The sequence below is a fragment of the Populus trichocarpa genome, chromosome 14, assembly GCF_000002775.5.
Source record: "Populus trichocarpa isolate Nisqually-1 chromosome 14, P.trichocarpa_v4.1, whole genome shotgun sequence".
Taxonomy (NCBI): Eukaryota; Viridiplantae; Streptophyta; class Magnoliopsida; order Malpighiales; family Salicaceae; genus Populus; species Populus trichocarpa.
The window spans coordinates 12,227,172-12,252,320 of NC_037298.2; the positions used below are offsets into that span (position 1 = coordinate 12,227,172).

The window sequence follows — 25,149 nt, forward strand, 5'->3', positions numbered from 1 at the left end:
ACAATAAGATATCCCGTATTCCCATTTATCCAGCCAGCCACCCTCAGCTGGCTTCAAGCCGCAGCAGCCGCCTAAATAGAAAAATACTCTGTAAAAATAAAATCCACCATCTCACGGACTCCACCACATGTCTCTTTCCAATCGTTGGATCATTGGATCATTGGACCCCACCAGCCATCCAACTGTCTTCAAACCCCCACGCTTGTCTACTCTTATCGACAAATTAACGGACCAAAATCTCCCAGGTGTCAACCACGATGCCATATTACCCTCATAATCCAACGGACCCCAAAACACCTCCTCCTTTCTTCTCTCTCTCTGTCTCTCTCTCTCCCTCTCTCCCTCCCCAGCTCCACCTCCGCCATCCTCTCTTTCCCACCCCCTCCAATTTCCCGGTTAATCCTCTGGGTTTCCTAATTTGCCCCTCCTCCTTCCCCTACAACCGAGGATTCTGAGCTCAAACTAGGTAATTTAATTTAAATTACTAATATTATTATGGCGGATTCGGACAATGAATCAGGAGGACACAACGCCGTCAGTGAGCTGTCTGCGAAGGAGCAAGACAGGTTTCTGCCAATTGCAAACGTGAGCAGGATAATGAAAAAAGCCCTGCCTGCAAACGCGAAGATCTCGAAAGACGCAAAGGAGACGGTTCAGGAGTGTGTGTCGGAGTTCATCAGCTTTATAACAGGAGAGGCCTCAGACAAGTGCCAGAGAGAGAAGCGGAAGACCATAAACGGTGACGATCTTTTGTGGGCCATGACGACGCTAGGGTTCGAGGAGTACGTGGAGCCCTTGAAGATTTACTTGCAGAAGTATAGGGAGATGGAAGGAGAGAAGAGTTCCATGGGAAGACCAGCAGGGGAGAAGGATGGTCCTGGTGGTGGGTCTGGTGGGAGTGGTGCTGCGGGAGGTGGAGGCGGGGCTAATTCCACCGGCGGTGGAGGTGGAGGGTTTAATGGTGGTGGGGGGCAAGGGATGTATGGCGGGATGATGATGATGGGTCATCACCATCAAGGACACGTGTACGGTGCTGGTGGGTTTCATCATCAAGGTAATTCAAGGTAGGTATTGATGATGGTGCATAGCAGTAGTACAAGAAGAAAGTAATGCGATGGAACATCTGATGACAGAGTTGCTTGAAATAGTGCTTGCTAATTGATGGAAAAGAACAGAAACGAATGTCTGTACTAGTACGATGATAAAAGTATTGTTTTCACATGTAGAGAGAGCCCGTCATTACTTTCCCTCTTTGATCAGTAGTACGTAGCTGTCAAGTTTTAGTAATGAAAAGGGTTTTGATTTCCTTTCGTTTTCAATGTTAATCAGATCAAGATTTTAGCGCATGCTTTTCCTTTCTGTTCTTATTGTTGATAATTGTGGCATCAAGATCCCTGGGAGTTTTGGAAGTAGTGGAAGTGACGGCTTAATTTGAGCTTCTTCTGACAGATGAAAGAAAGAAAGAGAGAAGAGAGGAGGAAGGGTCTTAGGTTTTGCCCACCTTTCCCTTTTAGGAAAGGTGAATTTATGTCCTTAGTTTGCCATTTGTCACTTCGTTAATCCTTACTTTCTCTTTATCAACCTCTGTACTCCAAAAAAGGGAAGCGATGGTCATTCCATCTGTTTCTAAATCGAGCAAATCTTTAGAACCATCTACTTCTCTGGTTTTTCCATTTTTACTCTTGTCGGTGGCCTGCTGCTTCAAAGTTGACACCGTCTCTCTCTCTCTCTCTCTCTCTCTCTCTCTCTCTCTCTCTCTCTCTCTGTCTACACACATATACAGCTCTATTTCATTTCTGTGCAGAAATATGTTTGGGAATCTGGGGAGCAGAACAAGTATGGTTAGGTAAATTAATGGAGCTGTTTTGTATATGATGATCAGTCTGAACTCATGAAAAGGAGCTTTCTGGAAGTTGATTTTAGGTTATATTTAATGGGGGGGCACTTTGAGCTTACTTTCGGTCTCCTCATTATCCAAGTGCAATAATTCATACTATTGGAAGATCAACTTCTTTTGTTGCTATGCCCTATTCAAATATTGTCAGAGTTTCTCAACTTTTTCCTCAAGTGGTGGTTCTTCCACTTGGGCGCCCTTGTCTCGCATTTGGCCGCCTTCCACTCCCAGCAGTGTCCCTAATTTTCAATATAACTGAAGTCTCTTTATATATTATTTAATTAATACATTCCATAAAGTATCATGGTATTCCAGCTTTTTTAGTAACAAGATTATTTTAATTTTTTAATGCAAATCAGGGCGAACGACCCGCCCTAGCTAGAGAATTAAATTAAGCGTGGTAAAGTCGACCTAATTAAGTCATGAGGACTTGTATTGATCCAATCATAGCTTACCAACTAGTTTGCTATGCTGCTGCATTAGCTAGCTTCCTAATAAATATGATGAGCTTGGACCCCCCACCCTTTTTCTAATTTCCTCAATGGAAACTGAAGCCAGAGTGCTTATTATCTTGGTCAATATATGTAATGAACTTGGTAAGTAAGGAAAAAAATACTGGAATTCTTATTATAGCTTTTCTTGGACCTGAGCCTTACAGGTTTTAAAAAAGAAAACTGGGGAAATTGAAATAACAACTGAGATAAAATATCTTAAAGAACTTGAATTGAAAGTATAATGCAATGTTGATAAACCCTAATCTAGATTTTTGGGCAGCTTCGAGGTAGCCCAGGCCTCCTAGGTGAATGAGATTTGCTTCAAAGCAATTTCCTGCCTATCTGCAGCCCCTTCCTCCTCTTTTATTGTAATTCTCGGTTAGTTGAGAATTAAGAATAACAGATAGAATTGACAGCTGTTTTATTTATCTGTGTTGTATTTGAACTCCTTTTCTTCTCCCAAACGGTGTCGTTTGCCTTTGAACTTACTCCCTTGCCAGCTGTCGGCCGCAGGAGCTTCTTCATCTCTGCCCTCCACGTAAGTGCTTCTTGTCCAATCTTGACCATACACGTGCTCACCTTATCTCTTTGCTGCAGGTAAGTCTTCTCCAACACGCCTCCCTCATTTCTTCCCCGGCTTCAACTTGGTCTTGCTCCTTTATGCGCTGCCGGACTGTTACAACTCTCTCTCCCTTAAAAAACCTTGCCCTCAAGGTGAGGGTAAGAACCTTTTAACCACTATTCATCGACCTAAACGACGTCTTCTTTGGGCTGTCCTTCCCATCTCAACAGCACTTCTTCCTTCGTCTTCCTCCTTGAGACTTGGCTTCTTCAGTCAAGTATCTTTGCTGGTTCTGGCTGAGATTTCAGCTTGGTTTTGAGAATGGGTAGCTTTGGTTCAGGAATGATTCCCTCTCCAACCCATTTCTTCAACAGTGAGACGTGGAAGGTGCTATGGATTCGAGCTTCCTTGGGAAGATCTAGCTGGCAAGCCACTTCTCCCACCTTTTTTAAGATTTGGAACGGCCCGAAATATTTATATGCTAACTTCACATTTTTATTTCTTGGCGTGCTGGACTGTCGGTATGGATGGAGCTGGAGGTAAACCCATTCCCCTTCTTTGAACTGGATTTCTTTTCTGCCTTTATCAGCTTGTTTCTTTTTTCTCTGCTAGGCTTGAGCTAAGTTATGTTTGATTTCTGCAATCTGTTCTGTCCTGTGTTGTAAATGTTCTTCTGCTGTTTGATTTTTGGTTGAACCGGGGATGTAATCGGTGAGGCTTGGGGGCGGGTAGCCGTAGGTTGCTTCAAACGGGGTAGATTTGAGGGATGAGTGGTAGCTGGTATTGTTACAGTATTCGGCCATTGTTAGCCAATTAGACCAACCCTTCGGGTTATCACCTATATAGCATCTCAAATACCCTTCCAATGTTTTGTTGGTTGCCTCTGTCTGCCCGTCGGTTTGGGGGTGGTATGTTGTTGACATCAGCAGCTTGACCCCTTGAATTTGGAATAATTCTCTCCAAAACTTGATAGTGAAGGTAGGATCCCGGTCAGATACTATGTTGTTTGGGAGCCCATGAAGCTTCATTACATTCTGTGAGAACAAGTTGGCGATTTTTGTCACGTTGTAGGGGTGGGATACGGGAATAAAATGGGCATATTTGGTAAACCTATCCACAACTACCATAATTACTGAGTATTGATTAGATTTTGGTAGCCCCTCTATAAAATCCATAGATATGGATGACCATGGTCTGGTGGGTATAGGTAAGGGCTGTAAGAGCCCGAAGGGTTTTGTGTTTTCTCCTTTTGCTCTCTAACAGACTTCATAGTGTTTTATATAGGTTTGTATGTCTGATTTCATCCCTACCCAAAATAAATCTCTCCTTGCCCTTTTTAGTGTTCTCTCAAAACCAGTGTGCCTTGAGGATGGACTGTCATGAATATAATTCAGTATATCATTTTTTATAGGGCTGGATTGACTTATGTAGAATCTGTGTTTGTAGTACAGTATCCCTCCCCTAAGATGATATTTCAAGGAACCTATGGTCTCTTGGTCTAGTTGTTGCATGATAGTTTGGATTTCTGGATCAGTTTTATAACTATCTTTCAATTGATCAGCCCAGTTAACAATTGGGGTATAAATAGCCCATAATGTACCTTTTTCTGTAGTATCCTCCTGCCTAGAGAGTGCATCAGCTACTAGGTTTTCCCTTCCTGCTCGAAACTCAACCACAAAGTCATACCTAATTAATTTGGATAACCATTTCTGCTGTGTGGGTGTCCCAACCCACAGCTCCAATAAATACTTGAGGCTCTCTTGATCTGTCTTAACCTTAAAGGCTTGGCCCAATAAGTAAGGCCTCCACTTCTGAACAGCAGTGACTAGTGCCAAAAATTTCTTCTCATAAGTGGATAGTGATAGTTCCCTCCCCTTTAGACTCTTGCTAAAATAAGAAATGGGTTGGCCCCCTTACATTAGCACAGCATCGAGTCCTATACCTGAGGCATCACACTCTACTATAAAAATTTAGTTGAAATCTGGTAGTGCTAGGATGAGGGGGTTGATACGGCCTTTTTTAATTGTTCAAAGGCTTGGTCTGCTTCTGAATCCCATTTAAAAGCCCTTTTTTTCAGTAGTCTAGTCAATGGACCTGCAATCGCCCCATAACCTTTGATGAATCTGCGGTAGTAGCCTGTTAACCCTAAAAAACCCCTTAGTGATTTGAGTGTGTTTGGTTTAGGCCACTTGATCATTGACTCTACCTTGCTGGGATTAGCATGCACTCCCTGACCTGATACGATATGCCCTAAATATTCAATTTCACTGCTTGCAAATTTACATTTGGACTGTTTGGCAAATAGTTTATGTCGTACTAGAGTCTCAAATACCATCCTCAGATGTCTCTCATACTCATCCACATTATGGCTGTAGACTAGAATGTCGTCGAAGAAAACCAACACAAATTTTCTGAGATATGGTTGAAAAATATCATTCATCAAACCTTGAAAAGTGGAAGGGGCATTTGTGAGGCCGAAAGGCATCACCAGAAATTCATAGTGCCCTTCATGAGTCCTGAAGGCTGTTTTGGGGACATCTTCTTCCTTCATTCTGATCTGGTGGAAGCCTGATCGGAGGTCTAACTTGGAAAAAATTTAAGAACCATGTAGTTCATCTAATAATTCTTCCACAACTGGTATGGGAAACTTGTCTTTCATAGTTTCCTTGTTGAGGGCACGATAGTCCACACACATTCTCCATGACCCATCAGCCTTCCTAACTAGTAGGACTGGCGATGAAAAAGGGGCTTTGGCTGGATCTTATGGTACCCATTACCAACAACTTCTTAATTAGTTTTTCTATCTCAGATTTTTGGTAGTAGGGGTACCTGTAAGGACGTACACTTATTGGTGAGGTATCTTCTTTCAACACTATAGAGTGATCATGTGATCTGCTAGGTGGGATTCCTTTTGGCTCTTGAAAAACTTCCATGAATTCTAGCAACAGCTTCTCAATCTGTTCTGGAATTTTATTCTGGACTGATCCCAGCTCCCAAATTTGCAAAATCAGTCCTTCTTCGACTCTTCTCAATTCTTGTAAAAAGGTTGGGCTGCAGTCTACTTCTGATTTCTCCACTCCCATTCCACAAATCAAGACCCTCTTCCCTTCCTTTTGGAATTCCATTTTTAAGGCTGAAAAGTCCCAAAGAATGGGCCCTAAACTTTTTAGCCACTGGATTCCTAACACCATATCGCATCCTCCCAGCTGTATGACATAAGCCTGAGTGACAAACTGATCTCCTTGAATCATCAGCTTGATATCTGAGCAGCTTCCCTCACTCCACAGTTTGGAACCATCTGCAATGTTCACCCCAATAGGCTTGTGTTTTAAAACCTTTATCCCTACTCTTCTTGCTACCCTTGGATGTATGAAATTATGTGTACTTCCTGTGTCAATTAAGGCCACGAAATTATGGCCACTTAGCTTAACTGACACCCTCATAGTTTTAGGATTGGGACTTCCAATGATTGCAAGAAGGGATATGTCGATTCCCTCATTGCTTTCTTCCTGAGGGTCTCCTAAATCAATCAGGTCTTCAGGAACAAAATTTTTATCCTCCATCTCCTCCTCTAATTCCTCTATCAAGAATATCTTGGGTCCTCCACAACTATAGCCAGGTCCCCACTTACTGTCACATTTAAAGCAAAGCCCCTTGTCTCTTTTTTCCTTCATCTGTGCAGGGGTGAGTCTCTGTACCAGAACTGGTTTATTTTCAGCCCTGGGCTGAGTTGGTGTTGGGTTTCGTCCTTGAAACCCCATAGCACTAGGTCTCCATGATTTCCTCATGATTGTCAGATTTTCCTCATGCATCCTTGCTAATCCATAAGCAGCCACTAAATTCTGGGGGTTTAGCATCCGTACTCCCATTCTTATCTCCTCCTTCAATCCACCTAGGAAGCAGCTGAGCCTGTGAGAGTCAGACAGCCCTCTGACCCGGTTCGAAAGCATCTCGAATTGGGTTTTGTAGAGCTCTACTGTTGATGTCTGTTTGATACTTATGATGGCCTCCATGGGGTCATCGTAAGATGAGGTTCCAAAATGAATTTGGAGGGCTTTAACGAAGGCCTCCCAACTGGTGAGAATTCCAGTTTCTTCTAGTTCTTGATACCATGTTATGGCCTTTCCTTCCATGTGAAAACTGGCTATAAACAATCTGTGTTGAGCTGGAGTGTTGTGAAAGTTAAAGAATTGATTGGCTTTGTATACCCAACCAATAGGATCATCTCCATTAAACCAGAGAAACTCCAATCTGATTGACTTGAGCTGAACCTGCTGAATTCCTTCATGTGGTACTACTTCATGCCTTGTATTTCCATTGACTGACCTGGTGGGAGAATTAGGGGGGAACCCATGGGCCTTTTTCCTTGGGCCTTAGCCATCTAATCCATCCTGGTAGACATGTTTCTTAATTGCTGAACTATGTCTTCCAATATTTGCTGCTGATTCTATTGGTTTTGTTGTTGCGTCTCCTGTTATTGTTTCATCCCTTATACTGTTTCTATCAGTTGTGAAACTCTTGTTCCTTCAGCCATCCGAGAATCGTGGCTCTGATACCACTTGTAATGAACTTGGTAGGTAAGGGAAAAAATACTGGAATTCTTATTATAGCTTTTCTTGGACCTGAGCCTTACAGGTTTTAAAAAAGAAAACTGGGGAAATTAAAATAACAACTGAGATGAAATATCTTAAAGAACTTGAATTGAAAGACCAATGCAATGTTGATAAACCCTAATCTAGAATTGACAGCTGTTTTATTTATCTGTGTTGTATTTGGACTCCTTTTCTTCTCCCAAACGGTGTCGTTTGCCTTTGAACTTACTCCCTTGCCAGCTGTCGGCCGCAGGAGCTTCTTCATCTCTGCCCTCCACGTAAGTGCTTCTTGTCCAATCTTGACCATACACGTGCTCACCTTATCTCTTTGCTGCAGGTAAGTCTTCTCTAACACGCCTCCTTCATTTCTTCTCCGGCTTCAACTTGGTCTTGCTTCTTTATGCGCTGCCGGACTATTACAATATATGGGAAAACACATTGAATAGGGAGACGCTGATAAAAACCCTCCTCCATAGCAAACAACTTCCGGTAAAACTTGTTAGAGAATTTAATGAAAAAAATTTGTTCCCCAAATCAACTAACACTAAATCTCCTTGCATCTTCCAAAGCATCTGGAGCCTTTTTAGAAGAAAAGTATACCCTACTTACTTGTCTTCCTATGACCTTGGTGATTAAACATGATCTCCAAGGTTCCTAATCCTACGTTTCTCCTTTGTAGATAATTGGATTAGCGAACAGTCTTGTTCACCTTCCTCTTCATCCTCCTCGTCTTCATCTATGTAATCTTCAACTTGTCCCTCCTCCAAAGACACATGATTAAAAAAAGAACTTCCCACAGGAGAGTCTTTGTAGTTGATTCTAGGAACAAGAGATTTCTTCATTAGTGTTATCTTTTGTCTCGATTTTGATTTTCTTGTTTGATCTCGATAATATCAGCTTCCTCGGAGGGTTTTTTCCGCATCATTTTCAAGTTTAGTTTCTATCAACAAGGTTTTTTCTTAACAATAATTATTTGTAAATTTCTTATGTTACTTTAAATGCAAACGGAATAAATATCCAACATTTATCCTACTATTTAGTAATTGACAGCTAGTTGATTTCCATATTAAGAACAACATTCTACATTCTCATCATTCTACATTCCATATTAATTAATTCCGCTTTTCAGTCTTTCACACTGAGGTATTACTACTTGCATGAATTGCAAATATATATACTTGCTTAATCTGTCTGCTAGCAGGATATGCCGTGTAAAGTTGTGGAACGTACGTGTATGGAAACACAGTGAAAAGGGACAGAGAAAAGTGGGTTTCTTTTTTTCTTCTTCATTTCCACCTTGACCCAGAACGCAAAATTTCAAAGCTTATTATAGGATCTGATCAACTAGCAGTTGGAACCTGGAAAAACACTGAAGAAAAGAAGTCCAGGCAAGCCCTACCTACTCTTCCACTTCACTTTATGCCTGTGCGCCTGTGTTTCAACAACTGCTTTTCTACTCGGGCCGCGCGGAAAATGCTTATTGGGTCGAGTGTCCCTTTTCTAAACAACGAAAAGGATGGAAGCCACCTTGTGGGAGCACTGCACTGACCTCAGAAAGTCGTCAGACCTTCATATGGTGGGCGAAATCTCGACGACTAAAATTACACCTTAGTTGTTGTATTCTTCGGGTAATAATTACTTATTCCAAAAACAACAAAAAAAATAAATATATATAAGATTCTTATATTGTAAATATAAGTGTCGGTTACTTGTTTATATTTAATCAATTATTTAATATTTTTTATATTCTTAATTCACCATTGATGACTCATCAACTTGTTCTGTCTGTTTCTATGAGCTGGTTTTTGTATAATTTATTTGTTTGTATAGTGTTTTTTATATTTTGTTTTTTCATTTTGCTTAGAATATGTTAATTAATACATTAGCCTATTTGCTAGTTGGATTTCCAAGAAGTGTTTTTAATAATTTATATTTCAAAATACCTTAATTATTTCTCAAGTCAAGTTTATATATAATCTTATCCACAAACACAACATCCATTATTATTATTATTATTATTATTATTATGTATTTAATGTGTTTGTAAACGTGGGATTTAGGTTCCAGATGTGTCTGAAGAGGAAGCCCATGGCTCTCATTAAGAAGCTCCGCAAGGCGGTAAGGTAACTATTCCTAAACCTTTTTTTGGTTTCATTAAGTAGCTTAGATCTTGGCTTCAGGGTTTTGTAGTCTGCTTAGCTCTTGACGCGTTCATGATTATTTATTACCTTTTTTTCTCTCTGGTTGTCGTGGTTATGAGTTGCATGTTAAATTCTCGAGTCTTATTTATATACAAGATAACTCCGTAGAAAAAAAATAAATTAAAATAAATTATAAAATTTAATTTTTAATTAATTTAATATTAAATGATAAAATTAAAAAGAAATTCAATTAAAAAAACACAAAAAACAACCCGAGTTAACTCGGATTAACCTATTAAGTACTATTCATGGATCATGAAACCATAATAACCTAATAGAAAGTAAATAAAACAAATCATGAATTCTAATTCCTAACTAATCTAATATTAAATAATAAAATTGAAAAAAAGTTAAAGAAGAAGAAAAAACCTAAGCCAACCAAGTTAATACGCCAAACCTACGATCTATGTCATGAGAGTGAGATAAACCAATGAAAAATAAATCTAATATTAAAAAATAAAATTTTAAAAAAACATTGATGAAAAAAATATCAAAGAAAAAAAAAAACAAAGGCAAATGTTTCTTGGTGGGTGATTTATTAAAGGTTTCATCCCTTTGATTACAAAAAGAACATATTAAATCATTTTCTTATTGTTAACCTCTTATATAGAGAAAGTCTCATGTGGGTAATTTATTCAAAATAACTAGCCAAATATTAAACTATAACTTTAGAAGAGTAAAGAGAATTAGATATCTGATTGAAATAGTTAATCACCTTGTAAAAGAATTATTTCTAGAACACCTGAACAACTTTTAATAATAATAAAAAACATTTTGGGTCTAGCTTTCAAATCTTTCTATCCATAACACTTGGACTTGAAGAAATCTTAGATAACATATGTATTGATTCTCTTTCCTTAACTTTTTTTCAATTCCAAAGTTTCCTCCCCCATGTTAACATCCATTCTTAGTTGTTGTTATTTCAAGTTTGTATATTTGGTACTGTGGCATTTTGATTCTCACAAACAACATAAAGAATAGGATAACTTGTTTTTAGAACATAATCTCCTAAGCATTTTAAAGTACAGAAAGGAGTTTGAGTCCCCTTTCTAATAGCCACTGAATTTGCATCTTGCAAAGCAAATGAACAATTTTTCATCCCATTAATTATAGCATAAATACCACCTTAAATTACTGAAAAAAGATCCTGAAAACTTTAGAATTACATCGCTATTATCATACTGATATTTCACATTAAAAAAGACCTCTAATATGTTGAAACATCATTATATCTCCATAACTATTTGAACAACATAGCCTTGTTTTTTTTTTTTGTCATAATAGAACCCACTCCCAAATATCCTCTAGCTTTTGGCCTAGCTAGAAAATTCCAAGCCACCTTATAAAGTTATAGCATTTGGCCTAGTATAATGACGTGTCTTTTGACAATTATAGCATTTAACTTTTGATTTGTCAAACCTGTTGTCAAATCTGAATCTCGGATTGCTACTGCTAGTTAAACCAGTTGACAGGTTCCTTTTATTAGGTCGATCATTTGATCTGTTACGGCTTTCTCGGCCTCCTTTTCTAAATATTCCTCTTCCTCCTCCTCTTTGGGAATATCCAGAACCATCTTGCTTTGAAAAAAATTCTTGTGTACCCACATCCTCTTGAATCTCATTAATTCTTTCCTCATGGGCTTGTAACTTTCCCATGAGACCTTAAATTGAAAGAAAATCCATTTTTGGTGACTCCTCTATCATGACCACCATATAATGGAACTTCTTTTACAGCCAGCGTATGATCTTCTCTACCACATGTGTCTCTTTCATCTTCTCCCCATATCTCTTTATTTGATTGTATATAGCAAATACTCTTGCAACGTAGTCTGAAATATTCTCTGATTCAAGCATATGTAACTTTTCAAATTCACCATATAATTTTTGTAAACGTACCTTTCTCACATTGTCAGCTCCTTGGTTTGATTCTTGCAAAACTTCTCATACTTGTTTGGCGATGGTTGTGTTGGCCATTTTCTCAAAAGTGGTGTCATCCAGACATTGTTGGATAATTTTTAGTGCCAGTTGATCATTCCTTTATGCCTTTTGCACGACCTCCCTTTGAGTTGAAGTCAACGTTGCTCTATCTATAGGCTCTTCAAAGCCTTTTTCGACCGTCTCCCATATATATGAGGAACCTAGTCAAGCTTTCACTCGAATACACCAAGTTTGATAGTTGTCCTTTATCAACCTAGGATATTAAAGTGGAAATTTTGAATTAGCCATGTTAAATAATCAAACCTAAGCTCTAATACCACTTGTTGGAAAAGAAGGATAGGGTGTGGTAGTTAATTTATAAGAACAAAGCTAAAGAACAAGAAGAAGAATGAGAGGAATGATATTTTATTAAGAGTTTTATCAAAAGATACACCTTTATAGCTCTTCTCTATATCTCTCTATACATGTGTATAATGCTTAAGATTACAAGTCTATTTATAGGCCTCAAGTCCTAGATAATCAAGGAATTAAACTATTCAAAATAAATCCTAGTCTAATAAGGAATCTAACATTCTATTTAAATAAGAATTCTAATAAATTAGTATATTATTTATCCTTCTTCATCAAGGATTCCTACATTAACTAGGATTCCTCTTTTAGCTAATATTAATACTTTTACAAACTCTAATTCCTATTAGCCTAAATTCTAATTGATATTGAACTTCATCATAGTCTATTAATACCATTACTAATAGATTGAGAGAGCCAAAAAAATTTCATAACTAAAGTGGGGATCAATAATAATATTATTCTAGCTAAGGTAACTCTCCTCATCTTGTTCAATAACCTTCTCTTCCAATCTAAAAGCCTCGATTGAATCCTATCCATAATGGAATCAAAATCAAATCGTTTAACTCTCTATTGGATTAGTGGAAATTTGAGATACTTACCAAGGTTGTTATAAAATTTAATTGTAGATAATTGGGAGATTTCATGTTTTACTTGTCTCTAGACATTCTTTGAGCACATCACCCTCAACTTTTCAATGTTAATCTTTAAACTAGAAGAACTATAAAAATCTACTAGTACACTAGTCATAGTTTGCATCTGAGTTGTACTAGCTATAGAAAATAATAGTACATCATCTACAGAAATAAATGAGAGATACCAAGACCTCTTCTCAAAATATGAATTGTTTACCAAGTCTTTTTTGAGACTTTATTTGTTATTAAACAAGCCAATTTCTCCATACAAAGCACAAACAAGTATGGAGAAATTGGATCCCCTTGCCTATGTCCACGTGTCGGAGAAAAAAAGCAAAGCTTAGATCCATTCCAGAGGAGAGTCAAGAAGGAGAAACAAAACGGTATAGCCATTTCACTTACAATAAAAGAATGAAATATAAAAAGTGTAATGATGATTTTTTTATATTATATATGTCATATATTTATATATAGCTTATTTTATAAAATAAAACTATATATCTTATATAAATATTTTAAATATAATATTATAGATATATAACCTTGTGAAATATTTCTTAAGTAAAATCTATTAATTTCTTTCTTCATTTTTAAAACCTCAAAATAATTTTTTTTAATGTTAAGAAAGCCAAATTAGTTAATGATATTAAGTAAGAGTTAGATATTTGGGCTTTTTTGGTATGAATAGTTTTTTCTATAGATAAATAGATACAAAAATATTTTAATGGGTTTTTTTGGAATGTTTTTTTCAAGGGGGTATGGGCAATTATCCCTTTAATATCCATTTAATATATATCATTTAAGAATTGGAAAATAAATATAAATATCTTATATGAAACATTGTCATGCTTAAATATTAAATTTTAATGTCATACCCATATATATTAGTTCAAATTAACAAACATAAACATACTAGATCAAATAACAAACATAAACATACTTGTCAAATAACATACATAGACTTTCTTATACTTGTAAAATCATCTGTAATCATGCCTATAGTAGCGTTGGTTCACAAAATTTTGAACCTAAATTTTCCTCAAATTAGCATTTTTTATCATAAATACTTTTGCCACCATTTCATTTTGGACAAAGTGATCTCATCAAAGCCTTCAATTTTTATCAATTCTTCAGATAACTCATTAAGATTAAGTTGATTTTTGCTTAAGCTTTGAAGTGCAAACGCTACATCTCTAATATTTTAAAACTATTTTTCAACACCGTCATCTTCATATATAAGATTTCTCTTCATATATAGGATTTCTCTTCCTATAGGAAGATGTCTCCTTTTCTTTTGAAATTTTTTCATATTCACCATCATTTTCAATTGAAGTAGCTTGCACTTCAGTGTTCTCTTCTAAGTTAATATCAACATATGATTTGATATAATTTCTAGTTGCCATGTCTCTTCCAACAATAATTGTCATTGCTTTATACATATCAATTTTTTTGTTGAGATATTTGTCATGATGCGGACGTGTTTGTTCATAAAGTTTAGAATATGCAATTTTTAAGTTCCTTGTATAAAGTTTTGGAAACAAAAGTAAATGTAAAAATTACAAAGAGTATTCTATTTATCATACCTTTATTTTTTTCATTATATACATCTTTCAAAACCGTAATCATCTTCAAACAATCATCCCAACCAAAGCTACTTTTATTTGTAAATTTGGTTATTATTCTCCATTCTTTTATCACAGTTTTGAGATGATTCTCCACATGCTTAGAGTTGCATTGCACGTTGAACTTTTGACTAATTTTTATAGCCACCTTCAGAAAAGATTCTGATTTAAAGGTGGAAGAAGGCTTGTTTCCTTTAAGTGCCTCTTCGACTAATATCTCAAATAGCATATGAGACATAGGCTTAGACCATGTAAAGTGTTTACCCTTGCATTTTTCATTCTTTATGGTACTTATTTCTACAAAATAATTACAAATTTATACAAAATAAAATCATACAATATTTAGATTTAATCAATTTTATACAAAAAAAACACAATTAATATTTAAAAGAGAATACATAAAATACATAAGAAATTATAATAAAGTCATCAAGCAATCCAAATACATAACAAATATAATACAAACTCAAGAAAGACATAATAAAACAAACATATATAATTAACACTTAATTACTAGTTTCTTTGATTGTTATAATCATTCCACATGATTTATGCAATCTTTTCTCCTTTTGTTATCCACTCCATATTCTCTACCGTCTCATCCCATCGGCTTAAGTTGATTGTTCGTCTATTTGGTTTACTTTCAGGACATATTTCTTTTATAAAAAAGTTATAAGAGTCAACTCCTATTATGTGATTGTGAATAATAAAACATGCAAGCACAACATTCACTTGTAATTTATAAGATCAAAAAGGTTTCCCATCAATTGATCTAAAACGACTCTTCAAAATATCAAACTCTCGCTCAATAGTGGTTTTCAATGAAGAGTGTCGAAGATTAAATAGCTCATTTTCATTTTCTAGTGAATATTCTGTAAACTCATTCAAGTGATATCAAACTCCATGAAAAGAAGAAATAATTTCTTTTCGAATGTCGTAACCAACATCACTAAGATAATATTTACCTACAAATAAAAAATAAAACCTATTACTATCTTTAACTAATTAGACATTTTATATGTTTACTGCATATAATAAATATTTTATTTTATTATACCTTCTGAAATTTTTAGACCACTAGGTCTTGATAGTGCATCATCTAAAACACGTGAATCATGTGCACTTCCTTGCTAGCCAGTTAAAACATATATAAACTTCAAATCAAAAGTTATAGTTGCCAAAATATTTTGTGGTTCTCTCTTTTCAACCTAAAAAAATTCCTTGAATTTCAACAGGAATATTTGAGTACCCTCAATTGTTCCCACACAATTCTATATAAACAAGGAAAAATAATTTAAAACTTTTTCTTTTAGAGGTAATTAATTAATGTATAAAAATATTGGTATTGTTCTCATAACTTAAAATAAGGATAAAATCAACGATTATTCATTATTTCTGTGGAAACTGTATTCCTTATGTCTTCAATAAGGTGTTTGTATAACTTAAGAACTGTTTTTAATACAATTCTAAAGTAACGATGGATAGTTTCAATAGAAATGTAGTAAATACCTCTAATAAAAAGAAGTATTTGGTTTCAGCCTATAATTTATAAGAACACAATTACTTACTCTCTAATAGACACATTTTGAGTTGATCGTAATAGGTCATGACTTATGAGAATGTCATATAAATTATAAAATACAACTAGTTTCATATGAATTTGTTCTACACAATGTCTATCACCTCGATTCAAAATGCTATCTATATAGAATTCTTTTTGAGAAATTGCATTTATATGTTGTTCTTTTGGTATATAAATTATATTTCTTTCTCGTTTAATAATAGTTATCTTTGTAGCTATAACAATTACAGTTGCTCTCATATATGCTGCATGAATAATTTTATTATCCATAACAAGTAAGTGAAGTTTTATGATAAAAAAACGTAAGAAATTTGAGGAAATAAACATTCAAAAAGCATATTAAATAGCAAACTGACATACATTATAAATTAAAAAGCTAGAAATAAGAGTAGCTGACAATGTATTATAATTATTACAATGATATTTAATACCCTAAACAGCTTAACTTAAAGTGGATTACTATTCTCGTTTCTCACTCTCTTAACCCTAAATTGCTTCATTTCTGATCTTTCCTTTATGCCCTATCGGTGTCCATGCATCTAAAAGAACCACTACAAATTTTGATGAACAAGAGAGAAAAATGAAATGAAATGAGCATATGTAGTTTGATTTCGCCATGCAAACTAATAAATATAAATAATCATATTGGTGTTTTAAAGATTGCTATATTCAAAGCGCATCATGTTCTTTCTTAACTAAGAACTATGAAGAGATCGGTTGCGCTTGAATTTCAAAGTTAGCAAACCCTAGGCATGAACCCTTTCTACCAGTCTTTTATACACTTCGAGAAAGCATTTCTCTTGAGAGGAAGCTAAATTCCTATTTCCAAGCATTAATAAAAGTAAATTATTCCAACAGAGTAAGCACAGAGAAAGACAAAAAAAATCTTGTTATGAGCTTCCAGAAGAGAATGTTGAGCTTAAGGTGTAGTCGTTATTATGGGGGGGGGGGAAGCATAAGAAATGGTAGAAACATAGATAAAAGGGAAGAGAAAGTGGACTTTCTTATGATGATGATGATGATAGTTGAAAAGGAAGGAAAAGAGAGAGTATGAGCCGAACAACAAAAGAAAAGTAGAGAAAACATGAGGGACTTTCTTTTAAAGTTTACTTCGTCATTCATTATGTCTGTATGCTCTAGTTAGGGCGTTATTTGATAAAGAACTATCGTGATCTTTTTGTACTAGTTTTACTGCGAGTTGAGCAACTTTTGGCACCTTCTTTGGGTGCCTAGAAAAAGGGCAATTTCTGTGGTTGTTCATCATAAATTTTAACTTGATATTAATTTCCAACAAAAGATACAAATACAATATACACATCAATTTAAGATGTAAATTATTGAGACTGACCTGCCATAAAAGATTCAAATTATGTTAACCGCAAAATCAAAATAAGAGCTTCCACTTATGCATGCTATTGAATAGTTGCAATGATCTAAATGATCAGATCGCCAAGCCCACTTTTCTTGGTCTAGTTGAAAATTGTTGACATTCGTATTTGAAAATGGTTTAAGCCATTAATTAAAATATCTACTAGTATATTTGAAAAGTTGTATATTACCAGGAAATAGGACGCAGACAAATAAATGAGGATCAAGATAGGGGAGTATAACTTTAATCCATTGTTAAATTAGGAGGGCGGGAGAGGAAGAGTCCATCACATAAATAATTCCAAACAATGGCCATATGTTAAACAATCTTCTCTTCTCCTACTATATCTTATTCAGTATATGTTAAGTATAGAATGATATATGCTTATCTCTTTATTATCTCTGCCTTTCATTTTTTCTCTGTTATTATTAACTTAAGCAACTCTTTTTCAACCTCTGTATCTCTCTCTCTCTCTCTCTTTTGTTTACGGTGAGACACAAGATATAGTAGCAAACTTTTGTAGAATCTAAATGAAGGGAAGGCACGAGAAGGAATGCATAGGGCAAGGTTGTTGAGAAATAACTAAGCAAATAAGTTTCCTTTGATTGTAATTTACTAACTTTAGAAGCATCTTGGATTTTATAAAGCAGAGGCCATTCAATTTCTTAGATGCATGTAGGATTGAATCATCAAGCAAATTAACAAGCAAGATCTTGAGACCCTAAATAAAACAAAGCATGGGATTGCAATGTTTTTTTTCCTAAAAACCAAACAAAACATGAAAAACATAGCAAATTAACAAGATTCACAAAATTTATGCCATAATCATAACTATAAAGCGAAACGTAGAAGATAAAAACATAAAGTAGATAATAGAGATACATTTAAGAAAAAAAGGGTTACCTAAAATAAGAGGATTTAATGAGTTATAATGGAGATTTTTGCACAGAGAAAAATCAAAAGGAAATTATGATGATTTTTATTACAATAAAGAGATTTGAGAGAGAGATATTTGCAGCAGCCATAGTTTGCTTGTATGAGGTGTTTTCTTTGTAAAGAAAGAAAAGTGTTTTCCATTTCTAAAGATAAGAAAAGAAAAACACTTTCATGGAATAAAGGCTTAACTTGTTCTTTGACTATAATTCATTTTTTTTTTATTAACTTTCCATAAGTTTACCAAGAAAGTGGTTTCATGGAAACAAATAAAACCTATATATCTTGTAATTCTTGTTTGTATCAAAATCATTCCAGCTTTTTCTTCATAACATTTTTCTATTAAGATTGGTGAGTAATGGTATTAAATTTTACCATTAAAATTATTAGAATATTGATTTAAAATTATAATTAATAATAAATCTTTTTTTGTAATTAGTGAATTTTATTGACTTAGCCATTTATTTTTTTATGGTGGTGTATAAAACTTAAATGGTTAATGTTAATATAATTAATGGAATGACATTTATGATCAAATTCATTTATTATATTTAATTGTTTTGAGTATATTTGGTAACTGATATATTTACTGAATGTGTGTATTATGTGTTTAGGATGGTTATATATAATGATTTCATCATCAAAACTCTTAAAAATACTTGGGTATGTTAACTTTAATAATATTTAAAAAAAATGATGCATTTAGATTTAATTTATAAGTCACATATTAATAAAAAAGATAAATGTGAGATTTGTGCACAAGCTAAAGAACTTGGAAATGCTTTTAATCCAGTAGACAAAAAAACAAATTTATTGGAATTAATACATAGTGATATTTATGATAGTAATAATGTCTTGACTTACAGTGGTAAAAGATACTTTATAGCTTATATTGATGATTTTTCAATATATTGTTATATTCATTTGACTAATTCTAAAAGTGAATTATTTTATAAGTTTAAATTTTTTAAAGCAGAAGTAGAAAATCAATTAGAAAGAAAAATAAAAAATTTATAATCTAATAGAGGTGGTGAGTATTCTTTGAATGAAATGAATTATTTTTTAGAATTACATGGTATTATACATCAAGTAACACCTTCTTATTCACCGTAGTCTAATAGGATATCAAAAAGAAAAAATAGAACTTTAATGGATATAGTTAATGCAATGTTAATTAGTTCTGGATTATTTAATAATTTATGGAGTGAAGTTTTGTATTCTGCTTATTATATTCTTAATAGAGTTATAAATATTAGGATAAAACATGATATGAATTTTGGAAGAATAAAAAACATTTTTTAAAAACATTTTAAAGTGTGGGGGTGTTTAGTTAAAGTAAATATTCTAATTACTAACAAAATAAAACTAGGTCCTAAAACTATAGATTGTGCATTTGTTGGATATTCTTTTAATAGTACTTCTAATTGATTTTTAGTTTTAAATTCTGAATTTTGGAAATTATAAATAATACAATTATTGAGTTAGGTGATGTATTTTTCTTTAAAAATATTTTTCCAATGAAAAATAATGTGTTAAACTTGTTAATGAAAGTCATTCTTCTAAAATATACATTGTTGATAATCATGCTTCTAGTGAAATTAGAAAGAGTAAAATAAATAGAATAACAAAGGATTTTCGAGCTAATTTTTATACCATTTTACTTGAAAATGAACCTAAAACATATAATTAAGCAATATCATCTATTAAAGCTTTTTTTTTTGTGGAAAGAAGCGATAAAAGATGAGATAAATTCTTTAATTTCTAATAAAACTTGGTTTTTAAGTGATTTGCCACAAGATTGTAAGACAATAGGTTGTAAATGGGTTTTTTAGAAAGAAATTGAGAGCTAATGGATCTATAAAAAAATATTTAAGACTAGGTTAGTTGCTAAGGGGTTTAAACAAGGAGTATAACTAATGCACGATTTTCTAAAATTACTACAATTAGATAATTAGTTGCTTTAGCTTCCTTTTACAAATTAGAAATCCATCAAATGGATGTTAAAACAACCATTTTAAATGGTGATTTAGAAGAAAAAATTTATATGGATCAACAGTAAGGTTTTGTTGTGTTTAGTCAAGAAAAGAAAGTTTATAAACTTTTAAAATCTTTTTATGGTTTAAAATAGGCTTCAAATCAATGGCATAAAAAAATTGATCAAGTTATGTTATTTGATAGTTTTTAAACAAAAGCTGCTGATAAATGTGTTTGTTAAACAAATTAAAAATAATTATATTATTTTATATTTGTATGTTAATATTATGATTTTTTGTATTCAAGTTATAAATATTACTAAATCTTTCTTGTCAAAAAAACTTTGATAAGAAGGATCTTGATCTGGTTAATGTTATTTTGGGCATTAAATTATTGAAAAACAGTAATGGTTTTGCTTTAACTCATTCACATGACATTGAAAAAAATATTAAAAATATTTAATTATTTTGATGTATCTCTTGTTTGTAGCCCTTTCAGTCCTTCTACTAGATTAAAAAAAATGATGGTGAAAATATGTCTCAATATAAATATTTACAAATTATTAGATCGTTATTATATCTAGTCAATCATACTATACCTGATATAGCATATGCAGTTGGTTGATTAGGTAAATATACGCATAATCCTAATGCTTCACATTGGAGTTTTTTAGAAAGAATTTTTGAATATCTAAAAGGAACTATTGATTATGCACTTCGTTATACTGGTTTTCCTGTTTAGTAGAGGGATTTAGTGATGCTAATTGGATTTCTAATACAGAAGAAACAAAATTTACCAGTGGGTATGTATTTACATTATGTGATGGTGTAGTTTGTTGGAAATATGTTAAACAAACTATAATTAATCGCTCAACCATTGAAGAATAATTGATTGCATTAGATGTTGTTAGTTCAAAAATTGAGTGGCGTTAAAAATTTTTAATTGATATATCATTTGTTTCTGAACCAATACCACTTATATCAATGCATTGTGTTAGTCAAGCTACTATAACTAAGGCTAAAAGTAAAAAGTTTAATGGAAAAAAAAAGATATATAACTGTTATACATAAATCCATTAAACATTTGATATTTGATAGTGTTTTTTCTTTGGATTTTATTAGGTTTTGAAACAATATTGCAGATCTGTTTACTAAAAGTTTGGCATGCCAACGAGTTATTCAATTGTCAAGAGAAATGAGACTAAATCCCTTAAATTAATTACTAATAGTATTGTAGGGTGGTCCTAGGTCCTATTTATATGGTAATGTGCTCTCTATTATGAATTATGATGATTGGGAAGAGTTAATATCTAAATGAATCCAACGACAAAAGAAAGTTTGTGAGATGTTGATAACAAAACAACATTGAAAGATTCACCTAAGCTAGTGTAGTGGTGGAGTCGTTATTGTAAGAGCTTGGGTTACTTTTTAAAGACACTTGTGAGATAAGATATATGTGCATGATTGGAAAAAAGAGCTACATTAATAGAACCTTAAAATCACTCATATTAGGAGTATAATAAGTTTAAACTTAATCCAAAGAACCTAGTTCAAAACATTCTAGCTATGATTCTTCAAGTTGAGAATTATTGACATTAAATTCATGTTCAAACCTTGAAGGTAACTAACACCTATTATATAATATTAATTGTTCACTTTTATTTTATTTATTATATGTATGATTAATTTTAAATTAATTGGGGGATGTCAGAATATTGATTTTAGATTATTATTAATAATAGTTTTTTTTTAATTAGTAAATTTTATTGACTTAGCCATTTAAATTTTAATGGTGGTGTATAAAATTTAAATGGTTAACATTAATACAGTTAATGTGCTGATATTTATGATTAACATTAATATATATATGCATGTGTTTAGGATGGTAATATATAATCTTTTCATCATCAAAACTCTTAATAATACTTTTTTATTTTGGTCTCTTATAAATATTTATATATAATTTATAAATCAAATTTTACTATATTTTCTTTCTCATACTTTATTAATTTAAAATTTAAGTTAGCATTGATTTAAAAGTTTGGAGAATTTTTGTTGCATCCAAAAATTCTAATGGATCGTTGTATCTCAAAGTATCTTAAGAATGAAGTGTATTACATGCAAAATTATTCTTTTGCAGATGAGGTGTTTTCTTTTTAAGGATAACGTTATTGCGTGCTACAATCTCAAGTTTTCTCTGAACCCTTACTGTTTTTATATTTACTTTTAGTTTTTATTTTTATTATTGATTTTATAAAAAATCTTGGTAGTATTTATTTTCATAATTATTTCAAATATCTTGGTTGTGGCATCTTAAAATCAAATGAAATATATATATAGAAAAGAACAAAAAATAATGACAATCTATTTTTTTATTATTATTATCAAATATAGTAAATCTAGTACTGTCAAATTTGAATTACAATAAAAATAAGAAAATGTGAGGGAAAATATGATTTTTTTTTGTCATTTTTTTTCCTTTTGGGAATTTGTTACAATAATTTATTTTTGGAATATAATACAATTAAATTGGTAATAAAATAAAAATTAAATGAATAAAATGAAATGAATAAAAAAAGTGGCATGAAAATTGTAGTATATAAATTACTAGATGAACAAAAATGATTGTAAAAAACATATTTCATTTTTTTTTATCATTTTAATTGAAATCATACTATATTCTAACCAAAATGTACAAAACAATTGTCATCATTTTCTTCTTTTTTCTGTCCTCATTTTTTTTTCTTTTCATTTTTATTTTTTATTTTTTGTCATTTATCCAATTCAAAAAATTTAAATGAATATTTTATTAGATGTTAGAAAGGCCTAACTTAACCTACTTTCCTGTTCACAATCCCTTTCAAGTTTAAGAAAAGAAGACGACATTAGTGCAAAAGAGAACATAGGGCTGTGCTTTATTGTTATTGTTTTTTCAGTTTCTATGAACATAGGGTTATGAAATTATGATCTGCAAATTTGCATGCTCCATAATGGAGAGAATTTTGTGTTCGCCTAAAAATATCTGTCATGAGCCTAATTTTAACGATGGAAGGAAATATCTCGAAGGCTTCTCGGTAGTGGAGGAAGGTAATATCACCTTGGTTAGGAAAAGCGCTTTAGGCTGGGCAAAGCCTTCATCTTCTCAGTAGTGACAATTCTTTAACTTGTCAATATATCAGCGCATACGACACTAGTTTTGATTGTTTTTGCCGTGTCTAGAAATCCAAAGTTCCTTCGTCGAATAGCAATCGGCTCTCTCGTCAGCAGACCTGTAGGAGATAGATTCCGTTTCTTTTCTGCAGCAGAGTGATGATATTTACCATGGTTGTCGCTCTCGAGTAAACTCGTAAAATGATTTTATGAGAAAATGCAAGAATAACGTGTGAAATCAGGTAAAAAAACTCGAAAATAATCAAATTCGATCAAACTCGATTAAAATCAGTCAAACTCGATAAACTCGGACCGAGTTTGACAAAATTGGGTTTGTCAAATAAGAAGATGAAGAAGAAGCATGCAGGTGTGGAAATGGTGGGTCTTGAGTCGCCAAACCCATGGTTTTTATACCTTCTTATATCAAACCAGTGGCTTTCTCCACCTGCTCTGCTCTGTTGAAGAGAAAGAGCATCATGTGCTGTTCCTCTCTCTCTCTCTCTTCTCCCGAGCTGGATAGAGGAGGCCAATCTTGTAATCAAAGGTGAAGAAAGATTTACTACTGTGTTCATTGAAGTAATAATTAATTCATATGCATCACCAGTTTTTTTTTTCCCTCGCACTAAAACTATTACTATTGAGAAAGAAAAAGATCTGCATGCTTCTTCTTCATCTTCTTTTTTTTTTTAATTATTATCATTGAAAGATAATAATTATATGGCTGTCAACAAAAGAGCCCAGAGTTGGGGCAGTCAAAATAAAGTAGGTTACATGGCTGTAAAAGAAACGGAAGACTGGAAACTCTTGACTTTTCTAAATCTTTGATTTTTTTCTCTTTGAATAGGTGTGGTTGTTGGAACAAGAAGATTAAGGGCATGTTTGGTTGGTGTGGAAATAACCAGACATGTATAGTATCTCATGTTTTAAGAGTAAATGTCCAACTCAAAACAAAATTTTCCCCTAGGAATCATAAAAAAAAATTTCCTTACGATTTTACGATCCGAGTTTATTTTGTATTTTTCGTGCCGTGTCAAAAATATGTTTTTGACAACCTTGATCTTTTAGGTCTTCTGAGTTTTCTATTCCAGTGACCCCAACACTCTGTGGTGATTTAAGTGTAAATGAACTCTTTTTCTCGTGTGCCGAGTCTGATCTTTTCTTTCGCATCTTGGTCACTTTTACTTTTTTGTTATTTCATAATCTTCAGGGTATGTACTATCCCTTATAGCTTCACAGTTAGAAGTCATTTTCTCATTACTTTGGGTCTCTCTTTTTCTATTTTTATTGGCATTACTATAGTGAGCTTTCAAAAAAACAGGCTTCATTTTTTAAGCTTCTTATTACCTGCAGGAGTCCCACTACCGTTAGTGCCTTTTTTAGTACTCCTTGAGCTAATCTCTTATTGTTTTCGCGCATTAAGCTCAGGAATACGTTTATTTGCTAATATGATGGCCGGTCATAGTTTAGTAAAGATTTTAAATGGGTTCGCTTGGACTATGCTATGTATGAATAATCTTTTCTATTTCCTATGAGATCCTGGTCCTTTATTTGTAGTTCTTGTATTAACCAGTTTGGAATTAGGTGTAGTTATATCACAAGCTTATGTTTTTATGATCTCAATCTGTATTTACTTGAATGATGCTATAAATCTCCATTAAAGTGTTTATTTATTTATAATTGAACAAAAGCGAGTTTGAATGGGTATACTTAGTTGTGGAGCATTTCGAGTATTTTCTTTAGGGATCGTTCCTGCGCATCTGCTTCCTTTATAGCAGTTATTGCTCCGGTTCCAGAAGGTATAGCTCCTGCCTTGGCTTCGCCTTTGAAATCAGAGACTATTCCAATTTACAATTGAGA

The 25,149-nt window shown here is 33.2% G+C and overlaps 3 protein-coding genes across 3 annotated transcripts; 2 read left to right on the top strand and 1 right to left on the bottom strand.

Moving 5' to 3' along the window:
• Window positions 1-279: 279 nt before the first annotated feature.
• LOC7469329 (nuclear transcription factor Y subunit B-3) lies at window positions 280-1,346 on the top strand. The gene has a single exon (XM_024584236.2). The coding sequence runs from the start codon at window positions 496-498 to the stop codon at window positions 1,066-1,068; it is 573 nt and encodes a 190-aa protein (XP_024440004.1). The 5' UTR covers window positions 280-495; the 3' UTR covers window positions 1,069-1,346.
• A 695-nt stretch (window positions 1,347-2,041) lies between these two features.
• Window positions 2,042-8,384, bottom strand: LOC127904285 (uncharacterized). The gene is made up of 6 exons (XM_052447029.1): window positions 8,252-8,384; window positions 5,728-7,271; window positions 5,283-5,534; window positions 5,157-5,185; window positions 4,551-4,837; window positions 2,042-2,133 (listed from the first exon to the last, which is right to left on the bottom strand). Exons 1-6 carry the CDS (start codon window positions 8,382-8,384, stop codon window positions 2,042-2,044), a joined length of 2,337 nt encoding a protein of 778 aa, XP_052302989.1.
• A 1,225-nt stretch (window positions 8,385-9,609) lies between these two features.
• Window positions 9,610-24,990, top strand: LOC18105360 (ATP synthase subunit a). Its single transcript, XM_052447030.1, is given in 3 exon segments — window positions 9,610-9,665; window positions 24,358-24,505; window positions 24,507-24,990. Coding segments are annotated over 3 exon segments (648 nt in total). The 3' UTR covers window positions 24,951-24,990.
• Window positions 24,991-25,149: the final 159 nt, after the last annotated feature.